Source organism: Vigna unguiculata, chromosome 4 (genome assembly GCF_004118075.2).
Source record: "Vigna unguiculata cultivar IT97K-499-35 chromosome 4, ASM411807v1, whole genome shotgun sequence".
Taxonomy (NCBI): domain Eukaryota; kingdom Viridiplantae; phylum Streptophyta; class Magnoliopsida; order Fabales; family Fabaceae; genus Vigna; species Vigna unguiculata.
The window spans coordinates 33,605,177-33,627,732 of record NC_040282.1 but is presented as its reverse complement, the minus strand read 5'-3'; the positions used below and the strand labels follow the sequence as shown (position 1 = coordinate 33,627,732).

At 40.1% G+C, this 22,556-nt stretch overlaps 2 protein-coding genes across 2 annotated transcripts; both read right to left on the bottom strand.

Moving 5' to 3' along the window:
* Positions 1-10,478: 10,478 nt before the first annotated feature.
* On the bottom strand, positions 10,479-11,966 carry LOC114180785 (receptor-like protein EIX1). Its single transcript, XM_028067077.1, has one exon. The coding sequence runs from the start codon at positions 11,964-11,966 to the stop codon at positions 10,479-10,481; it is 1,488 nt and encodes a 495-aa protein (XP_027922878.1).
* Positions 11,967-21,352: 9,386 nt separating this feature from the next.
* LOC114180784 (receptor-like protein EIX2) lies at positions 21,353-22,556 on the bottom strand. Its single transcript, XM_028067076.1, has 3 exons — positions 22,142-22,556; positions 21,919-21,990; positions 21,353-21,807 (listed from the first exon to the last, which is right to left on the bottom strand). The coding sequence occupies exons 1-3, from the start codon at positions 22,554-22,556 to the stop codon at positions 21,353-21,355; spliced, it is 942 nt and encodes a 313-aa protein (XP_027922877.1).

The following is a 22,556-nucleotide window of genomic DNA, read 5'->3' as shown; positions in this document are numbered from 1 at the left end:
ACCTTCCCTACCATAATCAACCACCCACCCCCACCCCACATTCTCCCCCCCACCAGCCCAGACGCCGCCACCCGTTCACAGACTTTATCGCTAACACCCCTCTCCCAACCCAGTGGGAACCATTCAACCTCGATCGCTACACTGGCGAAACCGACCCCGACGAACACCTGAAAGTTTACATCACACACGTTGCTCTGTATACATCCCAGGACGCAGTCTTCTGCAAAGCTTTCCCCACAACACTCAAAGGCCCCGCCCTAGAATGGTTCACCACCCTCCCACCCTACTCCATTGATAACTTCGATACCCTTTCCCACATGTTCTCGACACATTTCGCCGGCAGCTGCCCTCACCAGACCACCACCATGTCCTTACTGGGCATCAGACAGGAGCCCAATGAACCATTCAGAACATTCATCGACCGCTTCAGCAAAGCAGCCCTTCGCACACCACACCTTAACCAGGAAATGATACTCCAATGCATGACCCTCACCCTGCAACCCGGACCCTTCGCTAACAACGTCTACCTCCACCCGCCCACCTCCATGCACGAACTCAAGTTGCGTGCCGCTGACTACGTTCGCATGGAAGAAATGCAAACCCTTCACACCAAATTCTGCAACGACTATGCCGCCAACACCTCCACCCCCAATCCCAACCCCGTACCCAATCCCATCCCACAGCCTCACCCGCGCCCCGATACCCGTCCACGAGAACCCCGCCAACCACGTTTTACCAGATACGCCCCACTCACAGCAGCCCGCTCCCGCATCCTTGACGAAGCCCTCCAGGCTGACCTCCTCCCCCCACCACGCAAAACAACCACCCCTCCTAACGCTGACATGACCAAGTATTGTCGATACCACCGCAATCACGGTCATACTACAGAAGAGTGCAAAGCGCTACAGGATAAGATCGAAGAACTGGTACGCGCCAGCCACTTTCGCCGCTTCATCCGCAGAGATGACCACACCTCCTCCCGAACCCACCACCCTCCACGACACGACCACAGACGACAACCAAGCGGCGTCAACCACAATAACCAACCCACCCAACCCAACGACACACAATCACAGCCCGCCCACACCAACATCACCCCTACCGACCCCCCCTTGCGAGGTACTATTAACACCATCTCCGGTGGCTTCGCAAGCGGAGGCTCCACCTCATCTGCCAGAAAGAAACACCTCCGCCACATACAATCTATCAACCACATCACCCAATCCCATCACAGACGACGTATGCCCCCCATCGTATTCACAGATGATGACTTTCACGGCCTCGACCACCAACAAGACGACCCCATGGTCATCACAGTTGAAATCGAAAATTATGCCGTTAAAAAAGTACTGGTGGATCAAGGCAGCTCAGTTGACATCCTCTACTGGGCCACCTACCAAAAATTGCAACTCCCTGACACCGCCATGATCCCATATGACGAGCCCATATACGGCTTTTCTGGCGAACAAGTATCTATCCGGGGCTACATAGACCTCCATACCGTCTTTCGGGAAGGAACCCAAACAAAAACAATCCCAATCCGCTTCCTAATAGTCAACGCACCCACATCCTACAACATACTCTTGGGCTGTCCTTCCCTCAACACCCTCGGGGCAGTCGTCTCCACCCCGCATTTGGCCATGAAGTTCCCAGCACCATCCGGTGACATCTTAACCATCCACTGTGACCAACGTTTGGCACACGAATGCTACATGGCAAGCTTAAGGCCCCAACTCCCAATCCAACAGACAAATCACATCGCGCGACCACCTAATTCCCGCATAGCCTTATCCGGCGAGGACCTTGATCCCAGAATAGGCCGAGATGCCCGCCTCGAACCAGTCGAGGACACAACCCCCCTGGAACTCCCTAATGGCCATTCCATCAACTTGGGCACTGGTTTAAGTCTAGGCGAGCGTGCCACAATTACACCCATCCTCACCAACAACACGGATCTCTTCGCTTGGTCAGCCGCCGACCTCCCAGGGGTAGACCCTAACGTCGCATCCCACAAGCTCTCGGTATACAAAGAAGCCCGCTACGTATCTCAGAAAAAACGCAATCTTGGTGAAGAACGCAGACAGGCAGCCAAAATAGAGGCCGAGATGTTGCTGAGCGCAGGATTCATAGATGAAGCGCATTACACCACCTGGCTTTCTAACGTTGTCTTGGTGAAGAAAGCCAATGGTAAATGGCGGATGTGCGTGGACTACACAGATCTAAACAAGGCATGCCCTCGCGACGCCTACCCCCTACCCAACATCGACCGCCTTGTAGACGGCGCGGCAGGAAATAAAGTACTTAGCTTTTTGGACGCATACTCAGGTTATAACCAAATACCAATGGCCACAACAGACATGCACAAGACCGCCTTCATCACAGATGATGCCAACTACTTCTATAGAGTCATGCCCTTCGGCCTTAAGAACGCTGGGGCAACCTACCAGCGGCTAATGGACAAAGTCTTCAGCCACCTCATAGGACACTGTGTCGAAGTCTACATTGATGACATGGTCGTCAAATCCCCAAGCCATCATCAACACGCTACAGATTTAGAGGCGGTTTTCTCCGCATTGCGCCAGTACAACCTCCGCTTGAACCCTGAAAAGTGCGTATTCGGCGTGGACCGGGGTAAATTCCTCGGTTTCATGTTAACCCAGCGCGGCATAGAGGTTAACCCCGAAAAATGCAAGGCCATCATCGAGATGCGTAGCCCCACCACCATCAAGGAAGTACAGCGACTAATTGGCCGCCTCACGGCCATATCTCGCTTCCTACCTAAACTAGCAGAACAAACTCAACCCATAATTCAGCTCCTAAAGAAATCCGCCCGGTTCACGTGGACTGAAGATTGTGAACAAATCTTCCTCAAGCTCAAAGCATCCCTAACCTCACCCCCATCCTTCGCAAACCTGACACCAGCCAACCCCTGCTGGTATACATCACGGCCACCGATCACACCGTCAGCGCTGCCCTTGTCGAAGAAGCAGAAGGCACCCAACACCCTGTTTACTTTGTAAGCAGGACACTCCAAGACCCTGAAACCAGATACCAAATGGTAGAAAAACTAGCCCTGTCCTTGGTCCTCGCCGCACGCCGCTTACGACCATATTTCCAAAACCACACCATAACCGTCAAGACCGATTATCCAATCCAGAAAATATTGCAAAAACCAGACTTAGCCGGGCGCATGTCGTCATGGGCCGTGGAGCTCTTCGAATTTAACATCCGTTATGAACCACACGGCCCCATCAAAGCCCAATGTCTCTTGGACTTCGTTAACGACCTACAACAAACACCTATCGAGGACCAAAGGACGCTTCATGTAGATGGCTCCTCGAACCCAAGGGGTGCAGGTGCCGGCATTGTACTGGAAGGCCCCAACGACATCCTCATTGAGAAATCTCTTCATTTTGCTTTCAAAACGTCGAATAATCAAGCTGAGTACGAAGCTATCCTGGTCGGTCTCTCTCTAGCCCGTGAAGTAGGCGTCAAAAAGCTAACATGTAAAACCGACTCCAAACTCACAGTAGGTCATCTGAACGACGAGTTCCAAATCAAAGACCCCGTCCTCCAACAGTATTACCATTTGGTCTGTGCAATCATCCAATCCGCCTTCGAACTAGTCCGCGTCGAACACATACCCAGAACCGACAATGTCAGAGCCGACATCCTTTCCAAATTAGCCAGCACCAAACTCAAAAACCGCAACCGGTCCTTGCTACAGCAAACGCTATCCACACCCTCTGTCACACACACTCGCCAAACGTTAACCCACACCCCATCAGACAATCTCACCCCTACCCAAAACTCAAACTGGACCACCCCTTACATTCAGTACCTCAAAACTAGCAACCCCCCGGCCCACGCGGACAAAACTTGGCTGGCCAAGGCCGCCAGGTACACTATGGTAGGCGACGACCTCTACAAACGCGGATACGGTCAGCCCCTACTTAAGTGTGTCACGCCAGAACAACCCAGTACGTCATTAAGGAACTACACGAAGGAATCTGCGGTTATCATTCAGGCGCGCGCACCATGGCCACAAGAATTCTCAGAGCCGGGTACTTTTGGCCTACAATAGAGGCGGATTGCCAAGACTACGTCAAAAAGTGCAAACCGTGTCAGAAGCACGGCAATCTTATACATCAAAAACAAGAACAGCTACACCACATATTGTCCCCCTGGCCATTCGCTAAATGGGGAATGGACATCCTAGGCCCATTCACACCCGGCAAAGGACAGGTTAAGTTCCTAATTGTAGCCGTTGACTACTTCACCAAGTGGATTGAAGCCAAACCATTGACCACTATCACGGCCCAGCAAGTCCAGCAGTTTGTGTGGAAGGACATCATATGCAGATATGGTATACCACATACCATCATAACAGATAACGGCCGACAATTCATTAACAAGGAACTAGCAAAATTCTACACCGGTTTGGGCATCAAACATATCACAAGTTCTGTAGAACACCCACAGACCAATGGGCAGGCGGAAGCGGCAAACAAAGTTATCCTCGTCGAACTACGTAAAAGATTAGATACCGCTAAAGGCCGATGGCCAGAAGAGTTAATTGAAGTACTATGGGCCTACAGATGCACCCCGCAATCGTCAACTAACGAATCCCCCTTCAGCCTGGTCTACGGCGCAGACGCCATGATACCAGTAGAAATTGGCGAACCATCCCTGCGCCGAGAACTATACGACCCAGCTCACAACCACCAAAACATGGCCTTGCATCTCAACCTCCTTCCCGAACTCAGAGAAAAAGCCCAAATACGCAATCTCGCCGCCAAACAACGAGCCGCCAGGAGATATAACGCAAACCTGCACCCGCGATCGTTTGTCATAGGAGACCTAGTATGGAGAATGGCCAGCAGTGCAAGGAAGAAGGATGGTAAGTTCTCCGCCAATTGGGACGGCCCATACCGCATACGAGAAGACATAGGAGGTGGGGCTTATCGCCTAGAACAACTATCTGGGGAAGAAATCCCCAACACATGGAATGTATCCCACCTCAAGTTTTATTTCAGTTGAACATACACCATAAACGGATCCATACTTGTAACCACGGGTGTACTCTTTTTCCTCACTTGGTCTTTTTTCCCTAAGGAGGGTTTTGGCCAAGGAGGTTTTAACGAGGCACCCCCATTTTGAATAAATAAAATGAGTGGTTCCCTACTTTATGACTCTATACCCCTCACTTATGTTTGATTCGTTTAAGTTCCCCACCCTTACCACAAGTAAGCGGCCTGGGTCGAACACCCCTCACTTATGTTTGATTCGTTTAAAGTTCCCCACCCTTACCACAAGTAAGCGGCCTGGGTCGAACACCCTTCACTTGTGTTTGATTCGTTTAAGTTCCCCACCCTTACCACAAGTAAGCGGCCTGGGTCGAACACCCTTCACTTGTGTTTGATTCGTTTAAGTTCCCCACCCTTACCACAAGTAAGCGGCCTGGGTCAAACACCCTTTACTCGTGCTTAACATACAAACGAAAACAATGTTCCCCTAGGTAAATACGCATACAACACAACATATCGCATATTCCTATCAACATACGCTAGCATCAACAACCACAAAACATATATATCCACAATATGCATCACATTAAAAACAAGTCAAAATATTGTACGAGTTATTACAGACTTAGGATTCATTGCGAAATAGAACAACATTAAAACTACATCCTAAGCTGCTTTGTTGCCATCACCCTCCACGGTCACATCCACATCTTTCTCTGCCTCGGCCGCTTCATTCCTAACCTCTTCCCCACCCTCTTCATCCTCCCCTACCAGCTTTCCACCAACCACATCTTTATCCACATCGAACCTTGAATCCAGGGCATCCACATCCTTATAGAAGAAGGCCGCCTGCCGCAACCCCTTCTCAAAACCATTTATGTGCTCCTGAATAACACTGTTCTTCAAGTCATCCAACTCACCGACAACCCCGTCATACTTGTCCTTTAGATCCTCATAGTCTTCCTCCAGCTCCCCTATACGCTTATTCAATTTCTCCTCAGAATCTAAACAACGAACCTTCCATGACACCAACCTCTTCCTCTCAGCTTCCCACCCTTCCTTCTCCTTCTCCAACGCCGCCTTCTCCTCCGCCAGCTTGTCCACCTTACCCTGCAACTCCCCCACCTCCTTCACTTCCCTTCTGTAAAGGGACCCCACACGCCTACCCAACATTAATGCCTTACTCCCAAATTCAACCATGGTCCTCACAATATGGTCAACCTCCATATTATCGATAGAGTTCACAACAGTATCGGGCAAGTTGATTGAGATATCCTTCCTCACGGATATCTCCGGCAACTCAATTAGCCCGGCCTCCGGCAACTTCTCCCCGCTGGCCGATCCCGCCCCATCACCTGACCCAAGGATAGCTGCCCTTATCTTCTTTACATCCTTACCCTTCCCAGGTCGAGGCGGAAGCTCAGCCCTCCTCTTCGTGCCGCCATGTACATGAACTTCCACCATGGATTCCTGCAGATTGGGAATACCAGCTTTCCCAGCCTCCTTGGCCTTGGCGGCCATCTCCTTCCTCAGTGCTTGAAAGAGCGCCAAGTTCTTCTTGCCAGATTGCGCCATATGCCCTGTAATAACATATCACAACTCGGATCAAAACAACTTAGCATCATTAACACAGCTTAAGTAATAAACAGATACCTTCAATATCTATAATCGGATGCACCGAATTATAAACCCTAACTAAGCCCTTAGTGGGCAACTTATCCACAAATCTTAACAACATCCCAACCACCTCCTTGTCTCCAGACGACAACTCCTCCACTCCCATATCCTTGTAACGCGAAGGGTTATTGGTCCAACTAAAAGGGAATTTTGTACTCCCATCCGCATTCAGAAAATACGGCTCGCCTCCCTCCTTCACTACAACCTTGAAGTATCCGTCCTTGAAGTGCTTGAAAGATTAGGAGAATGCATCCACACTACTAATGCTAGGACGACTAATCAATGACAGCCAGGTAGCCGGCCTCCGGGGTCTGGTGTCATAAAAATATAAGAACGCATAGGGTGAAGGCTCCAAGTACAACGACTCGCACAGAATACGGAAGGCCTGTAAGTAAGCCCAACTATTAGGGTGTAGCTGAGTAGGCGCCACATTCAAAGCCCGCAGCACGCCCATAGTAAAGTCGTCGAAAGGTAGTCGTATATGAAGCTGAGAAAAATGGCACATGTACATATAAAAGAACTTCTCGGTAGCCCCTTCTTGCCCGTGGCATACCCGGTCGATGGCGCTCACTCTTTCCAATGAAACAATATCTCCACTGACCCCCCTAGATATGACGGGTGTACAGTTTAGCCAGGAATTCAGCAGACGAGACCACCTAAACAGTGATCACTGGTCACGAACATCAGATGCAACCCACGCATAACCGCCCTTAGCCGGCCAGTTACTCTCCTCCAGCTCTTCAGGAGGATCTTCTCGGACCTCCCTCACCACCTCCATTGGCACCCCGCTTGTGCCAACTCCAGCACTCACACCCTCTCCACGAAGTCGGTCATCTTTACTCCTATCCGACTCAGTACTTTGACTACTACTAGACGTAGATAACGATGAGCTATCGCTACTAGACATACCTGTTTGAGTTTTTACGGAAAGATGTCGGCGGAATTTGGGAACTAGTCGGACAATATAATGCGCACAAGATCTCTGATTTCGAAACTCGCAAATGAACCAAGTGAACCCTCAGCTGCTTTCAAACCCATATTTATAGTCCGCGACCCCAAACGACTTAAACTCTTCCCGCCAAAATGAAACCCCAGACCAATCGACACCATCATTATGAAAGATATGACACATAAAAAACGACGGCGCCAAAAGTTTAACGATGTGACCACCTGACGCCCTTTCACCTACCTTCTGACACTTCTAAGCCTTAACACTGTTCACCACACTTAAAGGCTGGGGGACTGGTGTATCACACCTAGCCGATTTTGCTAGTTCACCAACACATGTCATCCTTGACCGACAACCCATATCGGACAAGGCTGGGGGACTGGTGTATCACACCTAACCGGTTTTGCTAGTTCACCAACACATGTCATCCTTGACCGACAACCCATATCGGACAAGGCTGGGGGACTGGTGTACCGTACCTAGCCAAACTCAATCAAGTAAATAGTACACACGTCAAAACCACATACTATCTAGTACCCGGACACCACCAGCACAAGCCATCTAGGCAGGTAGCCGGCCGAAACCGACCACTTGCCTAGAAAGTTAAACAACATCAATACCCTATCCTCAATAGACCTCTAAGACCTGTTTTAGGACCAGGCCCTCTCATGGCCCAAGCTGGGGCCCAAGCTGGGGCCCAAGACTAAACCCAGCCCATACAATAGTCAGACACCATTAATATTCTATAAATACACGTGGACCCCATCATTAAAAGGTACGCATTCATTAATTGTTGATTTGACTCCCTGAGAGCTTTGACTTACTTGAGCTTCGGAGATTCTTCTGCAGGTAACCCCTCCTGGGTTCAAGCCGACATGTATCGAATGGGAAGAGGCCAACTGAGGAGATAGCGGACTACTTGGTAAGGTGACTCTTATGCCTGACTTCTTATTTGTTCTCTGCAGGAACAATGATAATCATACTTTAAATGTAATGGAATTGTAAGCATGCAAAGGGTTGGGAAATTGAGAAGGGGAAAATAAAGTGTGTTGGAATTGATTTAAGAGGTAAGTATATATGAATTATAAAAGAGAGGAATGTGTGCTTATACTTGAAAGATGCATATGTGTTGTGATGTTGTAATTTGGAATATATGAATGTGTATGTTGATTTCTGGATGTTTGAGAATTAAATGGTTGAATTCTAGGAAATGAATTAGAGTACCTAAAACTAGTAGTGTCACATTACTAGTGTAGCGCCTAGCGGTGTAGACTGAATCGCCAGGCGATAGTATGAAACAGGAATGTCTTATAAGTGTTGGCGCCCAACGGTGATGTGGAACCACCAGGCGGTAGCGGGATCACAGAGGAGTCTTAGGGTTTGGTGCGCCTGGCGGCAGAGACAGTTCCGCCAGGCGGTCACTGTTGCGTGAACAATTTAAAAGGCGCTTGGCGCCTGGCGGTACGTGTCCCCCGCCAGGCGGTCTGGAAGCTGGTAGCGCCTGGCGGCACGTGTCCCCCGCCAGGCGATTCACACTGTTGCAGCTTTGAAGTTGGATTGTGTATGTGTGATCTATGTGGCGTCTAATGGTGCTTTAGAGGTGAGGTTGCTGGAGTTCCTTGAGTTGTGGCTCGGAACGTATCCCTTGAGTTGTGGCTCGGGATAGGGGCTAAGCACGTGGTATTCCTTGAGTTGTGGCTCGGAATAGCATCTCTTGAGTTGTGGCTCGGGATGGCGGATGAACACGAGAAACCCTTGAGTTGTGGCTCGGGTTGGCGAGTGTTGCCGGTATGAGTGTGCTGGTTGTGGCCAGTACGGATGGGTCCAGATAGATTGCCCTCCTCAGTTGTTGGCTGACGAGTTTGGTAGTCTTGGGACGATACGGGCTTTGTTCGTATATGGGAACTCTACCTGGCGTTGCGGTGTATGATCCGTAGCATGTTTTCCCGCACGTGCTCTATCGGTTGTGGCCGATAGGTATGGCAGCAAGTCACCTTGAAGTAATCATCAGACGATGTAGAACACAAATAAACGTATTGGGAATCGGATTGCAGGAATAGAAATATAGGGTAATGTGGAAAGTTAAGTTAAGTGTTGTGATATGTATGCATGTTGATATATGTTTATATATATATATATATATATATATATATATATATATATATATATATATATATATATATATATATATATGTTTATAGCTTTGTATAGTGATTTTATCTGCTAAGCTCACCCTATCTGCGTGTGTGTGGCGATGATCGTGTACGCGGTACACGGGAGCAGATGTTGGTGATGCAGGTGGCTCTGGTGCAGCTTAGTCGCGGAGAGGGGATTGACTTGGGAAACTTTTATATGTATTTATTTGTTTTTGAAAACAATTGTAAACCCTGATGGGTGACTTGATGTCATCGTGGTTTTAGTTTTGTAATGGGCGCTTTAAAATTATCCGCTCAATTAATAAAGCTTTAAATTTTCCCGCGTTTTGGGAAAATGAGGTATTATTAAATGCGTTGTTTTATTTATTCCAATTATTTATTTATAAATTAGTAATATTCTGATGGGATGTTACAGCTACTAGCTCTAGTGTCTAGATACCAGACCCAAAACTCGGCATCTATGTTATAGCTTGGACTAAGCTCGGTATCTGAGCTCCTTGTCAGCAACATCTCATCCTCATCAATTTCCTCCCTTGCCAAACTCTTCCCACCATGTTGGCCATCACTCACACTTTTTTCAACTCTCAAACACTCAGGCTAACTGACTCTTCAATTCCTTATTTCTATTTGAATTTAAATTTATATGTGGTCTGAAAGGAAGCTTCAATGTCATATTAGGAATTGAACCAATGAGATTATTGTGAGAACATTCAAAGTGTACAGAGTTCGCAACTTGGTCCAAAATGAGTCTAGTACTGAATCATTCAGCCCATTATCAGATAGATCTAATAGGAATAAGGAATTTTGGGACTTGAGCCAACTAGGAAACCTCGGACCTAGTTTGTAAGATGCAAGACGCAAGTAACTTAATTGAAAAGGAGGAATCCAACCAGAGACAAATTTTAGAGACAATGAATTGTGTGACAAGTCTAAGTAATTCAATTTGGAAAAATTAGAAATATGAGATTCAGTGACATCACCCTCCAAAGAATTCCCCTCCAATGACAAAATCTCCAACTCAGATAACATTTTGATGCTATTAGGTATCTTGCCACTAATTTGGTTATAAGATAAATTCAACTCTCGAATGATGTCTATGTTGCACCGTGATGAATTTTGAATAAAGCTTGGAAATTTACCATTCAACTTGTTTACTGAGAGGTCTAAGCTCTGTAATTTGCACATGATCCCAAAGAAAGACTGAGCTTTGCCTTGGAGTTTGTTATTGGAGAGCGAAAGATATTCAAGAAAGTTCATCGCTTTCCCAAATTCATCTGGAATGGGACCTTCCAAGAAATTATAATCAAGGTAAAGGGTGCGTAGATTGGTAGTGAAGTTAGAAAGCCAGTGAAATACAAAGCATGTGTTTAATAAGTTATCTGATAGATCAAGGTAGAGAAGAGAAGACAAAGAATTCATGGTAGAAGCCGAAGAAACAAGGAAACTGCTATCTATAATAATGCAGTTTACAACATGAAGCTCTTGCAATTTGAAGCTGATGTTAAAATTCCCTAAAAACATTGAAGACACTAGATTATTATAAGAGAGGTCGAGGATCTTAAGAGTTGGGAAATTTTGACACAGAGATGGTGATAGAGCTATATTATTGTGAGGAAGATAAAGCTCCTGAAGATGAAGGCTAAAGTTACACAAGAGTTGAAGTGTGGATGATGTCAAGATGTTAGAAGATAGATCTAGGATGTTAAGAGAACTGGAAAAGTTAGGAGAATGAGAAAGGAACAAAGATTGAATATCATTATCTAAAAGATCACAATTTATTAGCCTCAACTTTGTTAAGTTTGGAATGAACTTACTAATACTTGGTAGCCAGTGGTGAGAGGAACTAAGACTATGCAATGAACTCAGCTCAAGAGTTGTTAAGGAACGGAGAGTAGACAGCCAGTGGGCATCCTTAGCTTTTATATCGAAATTTCCAACTAGTCGAAGAGTATGCAAGAACGGAAGATTCCCTACGCGAAAAGGGAATGCACCAGAAAGTGAAATTGAAGCATAGTTTGGCATTGTCCTTCTGTGCGGAGGAGTGTTACTTCCAAGGCTGAGATATTGTAGCTTTTTGAGATTCCCAATTTGACATGGGATTTTTCCGGAAAGATAAAATAATCCAAGATCAAGATACTGTAAGTGTTCCAGTAGCATGTTGATACTCAAAATAGAATTGCGAAATCATTACTAAATCGTCTAAAATTGATTGAAGACCATTACTTCACTAGTGCAAAATTGACTTTTTATAACTATATATTATATCTGTTCAAATCCACCGGTATAAAAGATGAAGAAATTACTGTTGGGCCAATAGAAAGGGATCCATTGCATTTTTGTATTACGAGAGAAGAATTTCTACACCTATTGAGCCCATAACAAGTATAGAATCTTTTAATGGTCTATCATTTTCGTCGCGACTTCCGCTTTCAAACTCTCATCTACTTAACACACCAATCAAAGATAGTCCTCTCCTTCCACTACGCAAAAACCCTTCCCAATCCACGTTTCATACACCTCCTCATCGATTCCATGGCAAGGGTTCGCCAATTTGACGTCGCCAAGCAACTCGTTGAAATGACCTAGGGTTCAATTGGAGCTACTGCAATGACTAGTCAACAGAACATGTTGTTCGAGTCAAACGAAGAAGGTGAGGAGGATGACGAAGCGAGATACGGAGGAGATGAGGAGAAAATTCCAGTGACATTGCAGTCACGCACAGGTGGTGGTGCAAGAGGCGTTGGAGCTTGGCGAAGGCTGCCATGGCTCTAACGGTGATGGTGAAAGCTCATAGTTAATTTCGTTAATTGTTCTTCTTGAGAATTTTGAATTCAATGTTTTACTGCTTCAGGTGGTTTCATTTTTGTTCCTACATTCAATTTAATTCGTTTTCATTCCTACACTCAATTCAAATTCGTATTCGTTATGGCCATTTTCTTTCCATTGAAGAAGACCACTTCATATTTCCCTTTTCATAATTCTAACTCAATTCATATCTTTCTTTTCACGTTTTAGCTTCCATCGTAATGGCTAACATGAATGATGCTTAATGATGGAATCCTTGTGCACATGTCTTCCTTTTATATTCATATTTCTACTTTATTTTGTAATTTATGTTAGTTCTAGAATTGACATGACATTTGTACTAACATCTATATGTTTTATCTAGTAATTCTAAGGTGATTTGGGTGCCTTATTCAGTCCTCTGGCAATGCAAGTTAAAGTACTGATTTATTTTCGTTAATCAATAGGCTAGTAGGTTATCTCTTATAGACCTTTTACTATCCTTTAATTTTGATGTATTTCTCTTAAACAGAGAAGAAAGACATAATTGGGTTGTGGACTTGGTAAGATGCTTATAGCACCTTATTTTCGCAGGGGAAATGCTTTGTATCAAGAAGAAAAACTAGAGGAGGGTATGAAACTCTTCTACATAGTTCTTTAATGTTCTTAGTCCATGGAAATTTCGTTCTTCACTTTTTATTTTAGGTTGTTTGACAAATTTATGGTTGTCTTGGTCCTTTTCAGATCGTAGTGTATATGGGAGATGACTTAATGTTTAAGTTGTTTCGGAAGCACAAAGATATGGATGGATGTGGGGTTATGTCCTAGTTATTGTGTCGTACTTGAAGGAGAAAACAAAGTTCTTAATAAAGGGAATATGTCTGAAATTGATGGCTATCAAGATTTGTTAGGTTTAATGAAACAGAGGCTTATGAGTTTCAAGAACCAAAAATACATGTAAGTGTCAGATTGTACATCATGTTCACAAAAAGTTTTCTCTTGTTGGTATAATATCTTATAAGCTAAATTTCTTCTAGACAATAAAGAGTTGGAGCATTTTCAAGCTCTTGTTGAAGCTCAATCTCCAAAGGTAATAAAAAAATGTTTGAGTTGTTCATTTTAGCTTAATTTATTGGGTATGCTGGTTAACTGATGAATCTAAATAAAGTTTATGGTAATTGCTTGTGCAAAATTTAGTTCTTTTTATGGTCTTTATTAAATATTTTTGTTTAAATGGATGTACTAAGTACATGTATGTTTCTCTTTTTAATACTTGATGTTAAAATGCATAGTTAAAATCAATATAAAGTTAGATGAGTTGTACTCAAAATTTCTTGTAGTAAGTGAGTTATTGGCTATATAATTACTAACATAGTTACATGAGTCATTTTCTACATTTTGAATATTTCAAACTATTTAGCAAAATTAATGCTTAGTTTTTATATTTATTGATAGACTTCTCTTATTATAACACCTTGTTCAGGGTGAACCTTCACTTGTTTTCACTACTAGATTTCTAGCTCTAAAAGCATTGTTAGGGTAATTAGGCAGAAGGATTGGTTAATGTGTTATAATTATTTCATTTTTGCTGTGCAGGATGGAAATGATCATGAAATCTATGAATCTAAACGGGCTATCGGACACACAGGTTAGTACTTTGACTTTGTTATCATTTGTGCAGAAAATATGATTATTTCAGTGCCATGGGTTAATAGTTCAAATTCAATTTATTTATTTTTTAATTAAGACCCAATTTGTTTCAGATTATATTACTCAAAAGCCATTTTTTCTAGGAAATGCAGTAACGCTTCTCCATTTCTGGAATTAGTTACAAAAGATTTAAAAAAGAATCAGAATCTTTAAAAGAAAATCTTTTTAACTTATTGTTCAAGAAACTGGAATTGTACGTTTTTCTAAATCTCAAAAAATAATAATTATAGTAACTTTTTTCAAAAATTTTGTATATTTATTTCTTAAACGAACCAACTAAAGTTAACACCTAAGCCAATGTAGGGTAAAAAAATTAACGAGAATCATTATCTCTACAAGCCAAAGTATTGAACTTCAGAAAACCTTAGTGCTTCAGGGCAAAGTACACATAATGCATATTACACATAAAATAGTTGTTACAATTACTCAAATGTTATTGTCTTTACATATTTAGTTGTTTCATTATGATTTTATCCTATAAGCATAATTTAAGAGATCAAATTAAAGACATAACATGTTTCTAAACAACTGATTTCTTTCTGCTATCTGATATGAGATTTTTTAAGTATATTATGAATTAATACAAAGGTGTTCTCAATTCATGAATATAATAAGGCTATGGTAGACTATATTGGTATAGTGTGATGCTTTTCAAGCTAATTGAATCTCTTTCAAACTTCTCGATACCTTTATGTATGAGTTTTTGGTTCCATCCTTCTATCTAAGAATTTTTTTTTGTTTGACAATTTGTTTGGGCTAATGGATTAAAGTCTGTGACTTGATGAAATCCTTGCGGCAAGGCAAGTCATTCACCATCCAGGAAACTTTTTGATCGCAAGGCCTATGCACGTCAAAAGCCTACTATTCATGCAGCCACATTTTTTTTGGTACTAGTCCATTCTTCTGGAAGATATTAATGAACTAAATTTTTAACTACAATACAAGTATAATGAATTACCACAATTGCCCATTTCTTGACTAGAATTTTTCATCTGTTAATTTTTTATTTCATTTCTTGACTATTAACATATGTGAATCACCACAATTGGTCTTAGTGTCAATTATTTAGCATTCGGTGGTCAATTATAAGCCTCATCTAACCGATATCAATTACCATATCAGAATCCTGATTTTAATTCAAACCTAGAGATAAATAATAGTGAACTTAATCCAATTTGTACAATTTATATGGTAGTATTTTGACTAAGTGTAGATTTTCAATGACGCGTCTCCAATGGAGTAAAGATTCTTGAAGGAAGTTCGTGAGCAGAATGATTCATTTCTTTCAATTGTTTATAGAAGATGATGTTAGGTATTTTATGAGTTTTTATTTGAATAGTAGATGTACAGTCATTCGGTTTGGAGTTATATAAACATTAGATTGTATTTCATGTAAATATTAAATTGAATGACATTTGTTGTCGGGATGTTTTGAGTAATTATATACAAATTTTGTGTGCAGTAGAAAAAATAAACGAATTTTTCGTAAAAAATAAAAAAAGTCACTTTTTATATCGGTTTAGAGCACAATCGGTATAAAAGGTGAAACTTTTTATACCTGTTGTAACTATAACCAGCGTAGTAAATCACTTTTTATTACAAAATTTTCCCATTCCCAATTTGACTTTCTATACCGCTTCTATAGACGGTATTAAATTGACTTTTTATACCTGTTATGAAAGTGGTATAGAAAGGTGAAACCTTTTATACCGTCTATATCTATACCAATTTCAAAACCGGTATAAAAAGTCTTTTTAACCAGTATAAAAAGGTTTTTTTGTACTAGTACTTACGAGAGCTAATCTTCCAATGGCTACTTGGAAGTATGCAATTTCGCATGTTGCATTATTGATTTGCATCAAGCCAATAAGTTATCATAAATACTCTATTATGCAGTTGGTTTTTGGTTAGTGACCTAATATTCTCATGTAAGAATTTTTTAGTGTGGTTCCAAAGATTAAAACTCTTGAATGAGAAAGAGAGCTAAAATGCAAAATGACCTAATTGAAAAGGTTGAAATCCCAAAAAGATTCATTTGATATAATTAATGTTTCGGTTCCAGAAGAACCTCAGGTACCTGAAATTGTTGAAAATGATGAGATCTCAATAAATTATGTCATGAATCATATAATATGGAACCAAAATGAAGTTAACATTAACGAAACTTTTACTTATAACATAGCGATGAATGTTATGAATGACAATGAGGATCAATAAGCAATGATCATTGAAGATTGTCGGCAAAGAAAAGATTGACCAAAATTAAAATATGCACAGAAGCGTAATTATATTTGCTTGTTAAATGAAAGGTTTTTGGACGTATAGTTTGCACACCTGAAGTTGTGAAACCCGTTGGGTACATATGAATTTTTGCGCAAAAATTAAATTAAGAATGATGAAATTGTTAGATACAAAGCACAATTGGTTGCTCAAGGTTGTTCACAAAACCTTGTATTGATTTGTGAAAAAACATATTCACTAGTATTGGATGCAACAACATTGCAATATTCGATTATCCTAGTTGCACAACAAGGTTTGTATTTACATTTAATGGATGATGTTACAACCTATTCATACGGTTCTTTTGAGAATCATATTTATATGAAAATCCTTGAAGGATTTTATTTGCCTAACAAGACAAATTCTAAAGAGGGTTATTTAATAAATTGCAATATTCGATTATCCTAGTTGCACAACAAGGTTTGCATTTACATTTAATGGATGATGTTACAACCTATTCATACGGTTCTTTTGAGAATCATATTTATATGAAAATCCCTGAAGGATTTTATTTGCCTAACAAGACAAATTCTAAAGAGGGTTATTCAATAAATTGAACATGCTCTTTTATTGCTTAAAGCAATCAGCACATGTGTGATATAAACCATCTTATTGAATACTTATTAAAAGAAGGATATAGAAATGATCCTATTTGTTCTTGTATTTATATGAAAAGATCCAAAAATGAATTTTCCACTATGCACTCCAATAGTTGTGAAGTCGTTAGATGTTGATAAAGAATCTTCTTAGACCTCAAGAAAATGATGAAGATCTTCTTGGTCCAGAAGCACCATATCTTAGTGTCATAGAAACACTAATGTATCTTGCTAATTATACTCGATCTAAATTGCATTTGCTGTAAATTTATTAAGCAAGATATAGTTCTTCAACTACAAGAAGAAAATGGTTTGGAGTAAAACATATACTTCATTACTTTAAAGGTACTATGAATATGAGCTTATTCCATTCAAATGATTCAGATTCAGACCAATGGGTTATGTATATGCATGTTATTTTACATATTCTCACAATGTCACAATGGTTGATCACAAACAAGATGTTTGTTCACATGTGGTAGCACAATGGTTTCATGAAGATATATGAAACAAACCATAGTAGCAACATCGTCTAATCATACAGAATTACGCGGAAAGTTGTGAATATGTTTGGTTAAGGTCTATAATTCAACATGTGCAAGAAACTTGTGACTATCTTCGACAAAGATAGAATCAACAATCATATATGAAGACAATCGTATATTGTTCAATTGAAAGGATGATATAGATATCCAAAAATTCATTCATGTGAAAATATGACAGGCCTATTTATGAAGTCTTTACCAAGAAGAACTTTTGAGCAAATGATTCACAAGTTCAGACTTCATCACCTTAGTGATGTAAGTTTACATGAGGGGGAGAAATAGAATATGTGATGAACAATATTGTATTAAAGAATATAGAATGTTGTACTCTTTTTCCTTCACTAGGTTTTTTTTATCCCAGAGGATTTTTTCTAGTAAGGTTTTAACGAGGCACATTCTTTTATCAATGGACACTCAAGGGGGAGTATTATGAATTAATGATTGTCCATTGATTTGATACATTTACTCATATGAATTGATACTCATATGATTCATTACTCTTTATGTAAATATTTGTATTATTAACTAAGTTGATTTGATTTGTTTCCTTTATGGATTACATGTTGTATATATAAATAGGACTCTTCCTATCAATAATAATACACAGAATTGCTCCATATTCTCTCATTCTCTATACTTCCTTCTATTGTATACTATTCTTCTCTCTTCTCTCTATTATGCTTTATTTTATAACATATATGATATTTTTATTCCTTTGATTATCGGTCAACACAAACTGATCAAGGATTCACTTCTTTACGTTGGCACTAGGGGTGTAATTGGTATTTCATAAATTATGGAGGTACATCATAAAAATATGGGAGTGAAGGAAACGATAGTCATTGTTCTTTCAGAATATTTTATGGGTTAGAAAAATTAAGCATCCCAGACACTTTTAGAAAATGAAAATGGTCCAAAGACACGTTGATTGTCCTATTTGAATTATGGGTTAGATAATGACAGATGTTAGACATTGGAAAACAAGAGAAGGAAACTGGTCCACAGAGACCTTACGCTTTTAATTATTGTTTTCGAATCCATTTAACGAGTTGCAAAAAATAAGTAGATAAAGACACTTGAAGGGAAGAAAATGAAATTGGTCCCAATTTGTTATTTTCGAATTCGTTTAAAAAAATTGAAAATGGTCCAAAAACTTTAAACTATTGATTGTCCTATTCGAATACATTGTATGATTTAGAAAATTCAGCGTGTTAGAAAACAAAGAAGAAAATGAGAGTGGTCCAATTACCTTACGGTATTCATTGTCCTAATCAAATCCATTTTATAAGTTAGAAAACTATGAATATTTAATCCTCAAACACATATCTATTATTAGCAGTAAATTTAACTGTTTCACTACACAAGGGACACCAACAAGCATACGGATACATCTTTCAAGATACCAAATATCATTTCAAAAAATAATTTGGTCTCACACCGACAGACCAAAAAGTATGTGCTGAGACAGTGTCATACGAGTCATTTAGACCTCGCCAAATAGATGAAGAACGACATGACCCAATATTTTCATATTTTGTCTTATAAAATCTAGCTTTCGTAATGAAGATCAAGGTCTAATATTATAAAATGGTTAAAGAAAGCAAGAAAGGGTGCAAAGAAGAAGAGAGAAACACAGGAAACAATAGGAAGAGAGCAAGAGAAGAAGGAGGCAGGGTTACACAGTAGAGCTCTTCAAATGAAGAGCTTTGATACCATAATTACCAATGATGGAACGAGAATGCATAGCTGCAGAAACAAATTGAAGTTGCATAAAAACATACAATCATAAGTATAATGAGAGAAGAAGATGGAGAAAGGTGAAGAAGAAAGATAGAAAAGAATTGTATTGACTGGTCATTGAAAGAACAAGGAAAAGATCCTTATATACAAGAAAACAGAAGATGGAAGGAGCCAAGAAGCAACGCTGGGCGGTCTAGGGATGGCACTGAGCGGAGCAGAGCATGACTTTATCAGATGTAGAAATAAAAAATGTAATAGATGTAGACAAAAACACTGTCCATCAACATTTTCCTTATACGAATAACTAATAGAGTTTTGTTTTACTACATTAAAAGTATTCATAACTTAAAGTTTTCTCAGATTTTATCTTGACAAATAAACTATATATAAATTTTATAATCATATATTTTTCTTTGGTTAACTATACTCTAATAATGTCTAATCAAAGCTTATATATATAGATATAAAGGTCACCTTTTTAGTAATTGAAACATGTAAGATTCGCTTTATAATTGGGATAATTTGTGAATAAATTCAAAACATATAGTTATGATATTTGCATATTGGAAAAAATCTATCATATGCCGGATGCTTGGATTAGGTTGTATTGACTAGATAGTTATTGTCCCCCAAATTTCTAATCCACAAATAATCACATAATTAGGAACAATAAAACTATTTCAAAACATCTTTATATAAAACAACTGTTAACATTGCAGAAATTTAGAAATATTTGCATGAAGAAAAGTTATTTGAGATTTATTGATTTGTGTTTTACATATGTGGGAGCATAAGAAAAATTCAGAGAACTTATCTACTCAGTAAAATTGGGCCAACGCAGGAATGATATGCTAAGCCTAGCAAGCTGGTGCCGAGCGAACTGAGAGCGGAGGGCACTCCAAAACTTATGCTGTAGGCGCTGAGCAGATAAATCTAGCGCTAAGCGGATGTGTCCATGAAAGATAAGCAAATTCCAGTTAGCTCTAAGTTATGAAGCTCCTCAGCACATTAAAAGCACTCCGATAGGAGAAATGTAATACGCTGAAAGGATCATTGAAGCAATGAGCGCAAGCAATCAAATGAGGGTTACTTGCCTCGACTATAATAAATAGAAGACAACAGAGATAGCATCAGCTGACTCATTACAACATTAACTAATATACTTTAAGTTCTCTTATTCTCTTTTTCTCATTCTACTCAATGAATTATCCTTCTTACCATCACTAGTTAATTTCCATTAAATGATCTTGTAATTCTTTGATTCATATATCTATAAATATATGTTGTTTCCAACGTTTTAGTGTAAGCTTAATGCTTGAAAGTAGAGCAATCTATTATCTTGATTTAAAATTTGGAATGTTTCAAGAAAATATTTTCCTTTTCTGAATAAATCAAGCCTCCTTCACTAGATGGAATGCAAACCATTAAGTTTCATCAAACATTGATTTTTCAAATAACTACTTTGAAATAGAACTTGTCACTACCAACTTCAACGCTTCAAATGTTACACTCCTAGTAATCCATCATGCTTTCATCTCAGAACGAAGTTTCCAAATAAATCACTGTAAACTGCAACTTTTGTGCTAAAATTCATGACTTTTGTAGCATAGGATATATCAATGTTCAATAGAATTGATCAAAATAAATCTGTAGCTGAGAGAGACAAACAATTAAAGAAAATACTTGAGGTGCTACAATTAGCTGGGATAAAGAATTAAATAATTAAATTCTGACTGTTACATTCATCCCAAGCCAATATCTACGTTCCTTTTTAGAAAGGCATTCTCCCTTTCAATATTAAAACTAGTTATTGATTTTCGTAACTGAAGCAGAGAAATACATATTATGAAATTCAAAGAAAGACGTTATTATAATTATGTACCTGTTACTAGTCTTTGAGCCTCCTTTGGCACTTTACTATGTTCAATGCAATCATTAAAAGTATATAGTCTATTAGTCTGTTCAAGAACCTCAAATATGCAATTCTCCATTGTTGCCAAAGTAGTAATGAACCTAATAAGCCCCAAAATCCTGTGAAGAATCCTATCCCCAAGCTCATGTATAGTGTTCCATACAAAACTGACTTATCATTTTCATCATCGACTTCTTCTCCTTTAGACTTTGTCACTGCCTCATCTCCTGGACAAATTTCTTCAAGCGGTTTCCCACAAAGATCAACATTTCCTTCAAAACTAGAGGCATCAAAGGTTTGCAACTGCCTTCCCCATGGAATTCTTCCACTGAAATGGTTGTTTGATAAATCTAACACGGCAAGACGATCAATATTGGAAAGTGTAGGAGGAATTTTTCCAGACAAATGATTTCTTGATAGGTCAAGGGAATCTAGTGACTTTAAATTCCCAATCTCCGAAGGAATTTCTCCACTCAAATTGTTTCTTGATAAATTCAAAGAAACCAACCCGCGCATGCACATAATCTCTCTTGGTATTTCACCTGTAAAATTGTTACATGAGAGATCAATGCTTTGAAGTATCAGTTCAGGATGTTTGAAGCTGCGTTCCACACCTTTCCACGTCCATGTTATGTGAAGTGCATAATAAGTACCACTGAAAAAACTATACATTTCAGAGTAAGTTCTGTTGTACCAATGCACACGACTTTGGGCTTCAGTTTTGGTTGATGCTTTCTTCAGATAATTCAGTAATATTGTTTAAGCAAGTTGGAATCCCTTCTGAAAATTTATTCTGGGAAAGATCCAACAATTGAATACGCTTCAAATAACATAGATGAAAGGGAAGATTTCCAGATAAGTGATTCCCTCGCATGATCAAGATCGTCAATTGCAGCATTCTTTCTCCAACCCATGATGGTATTGGACCAGACAACATATTCTCACTCACATCCAACATAATTAAATTGCTGCAATTCTTCAAAGAGGAAGGCAATTCACCCATTAAACTATTGTTTCGTAAAACCAAAGCTTCCAATTTAACAAGGGTGCCCACAGAGATAGGAATCGTTCCTGACAATAGATTGTTGCTTAAATCAAGAAACAATAATCGATTTACAGATTTCCAGCAATCTGGAAGTTCCCCGTTTATTTGATTATCCGATAAATCTAAAGTGGCCAT

Excerpts from the sequence above, each read along its gene's own strand:
- LOC114180785 (XM_028067077.1), bottom strand. The coding sequence starts at position 11,966 with ATGCTACTGGAACACTTACAGTATCTTGATCTTGGATTATTTTATCTT.
- LOC114180784 (XM_028067076.1), bottom strand. The coding sequence starts at position 22,556 with ATGGCCACTTTAGATTTATCGGATAATCAAATAAACGGGGAACTTCCA. Across the intron at positions 21,991-22,141 it reads TTCAGAAGGGATTCCAACTT|GTGTGGAACGCAGCTTCAAA; the intron begins GCTTAAACAATA and ends GGACGTGGAAAG. Across the intron at positions 21,808-21,918 it reads CTCATGTAACAATTTTACAG|ATTCCCTTGACCTATCAAGA; the intron begins GTGAAATACCAA and ends TAAAGTCACTAG.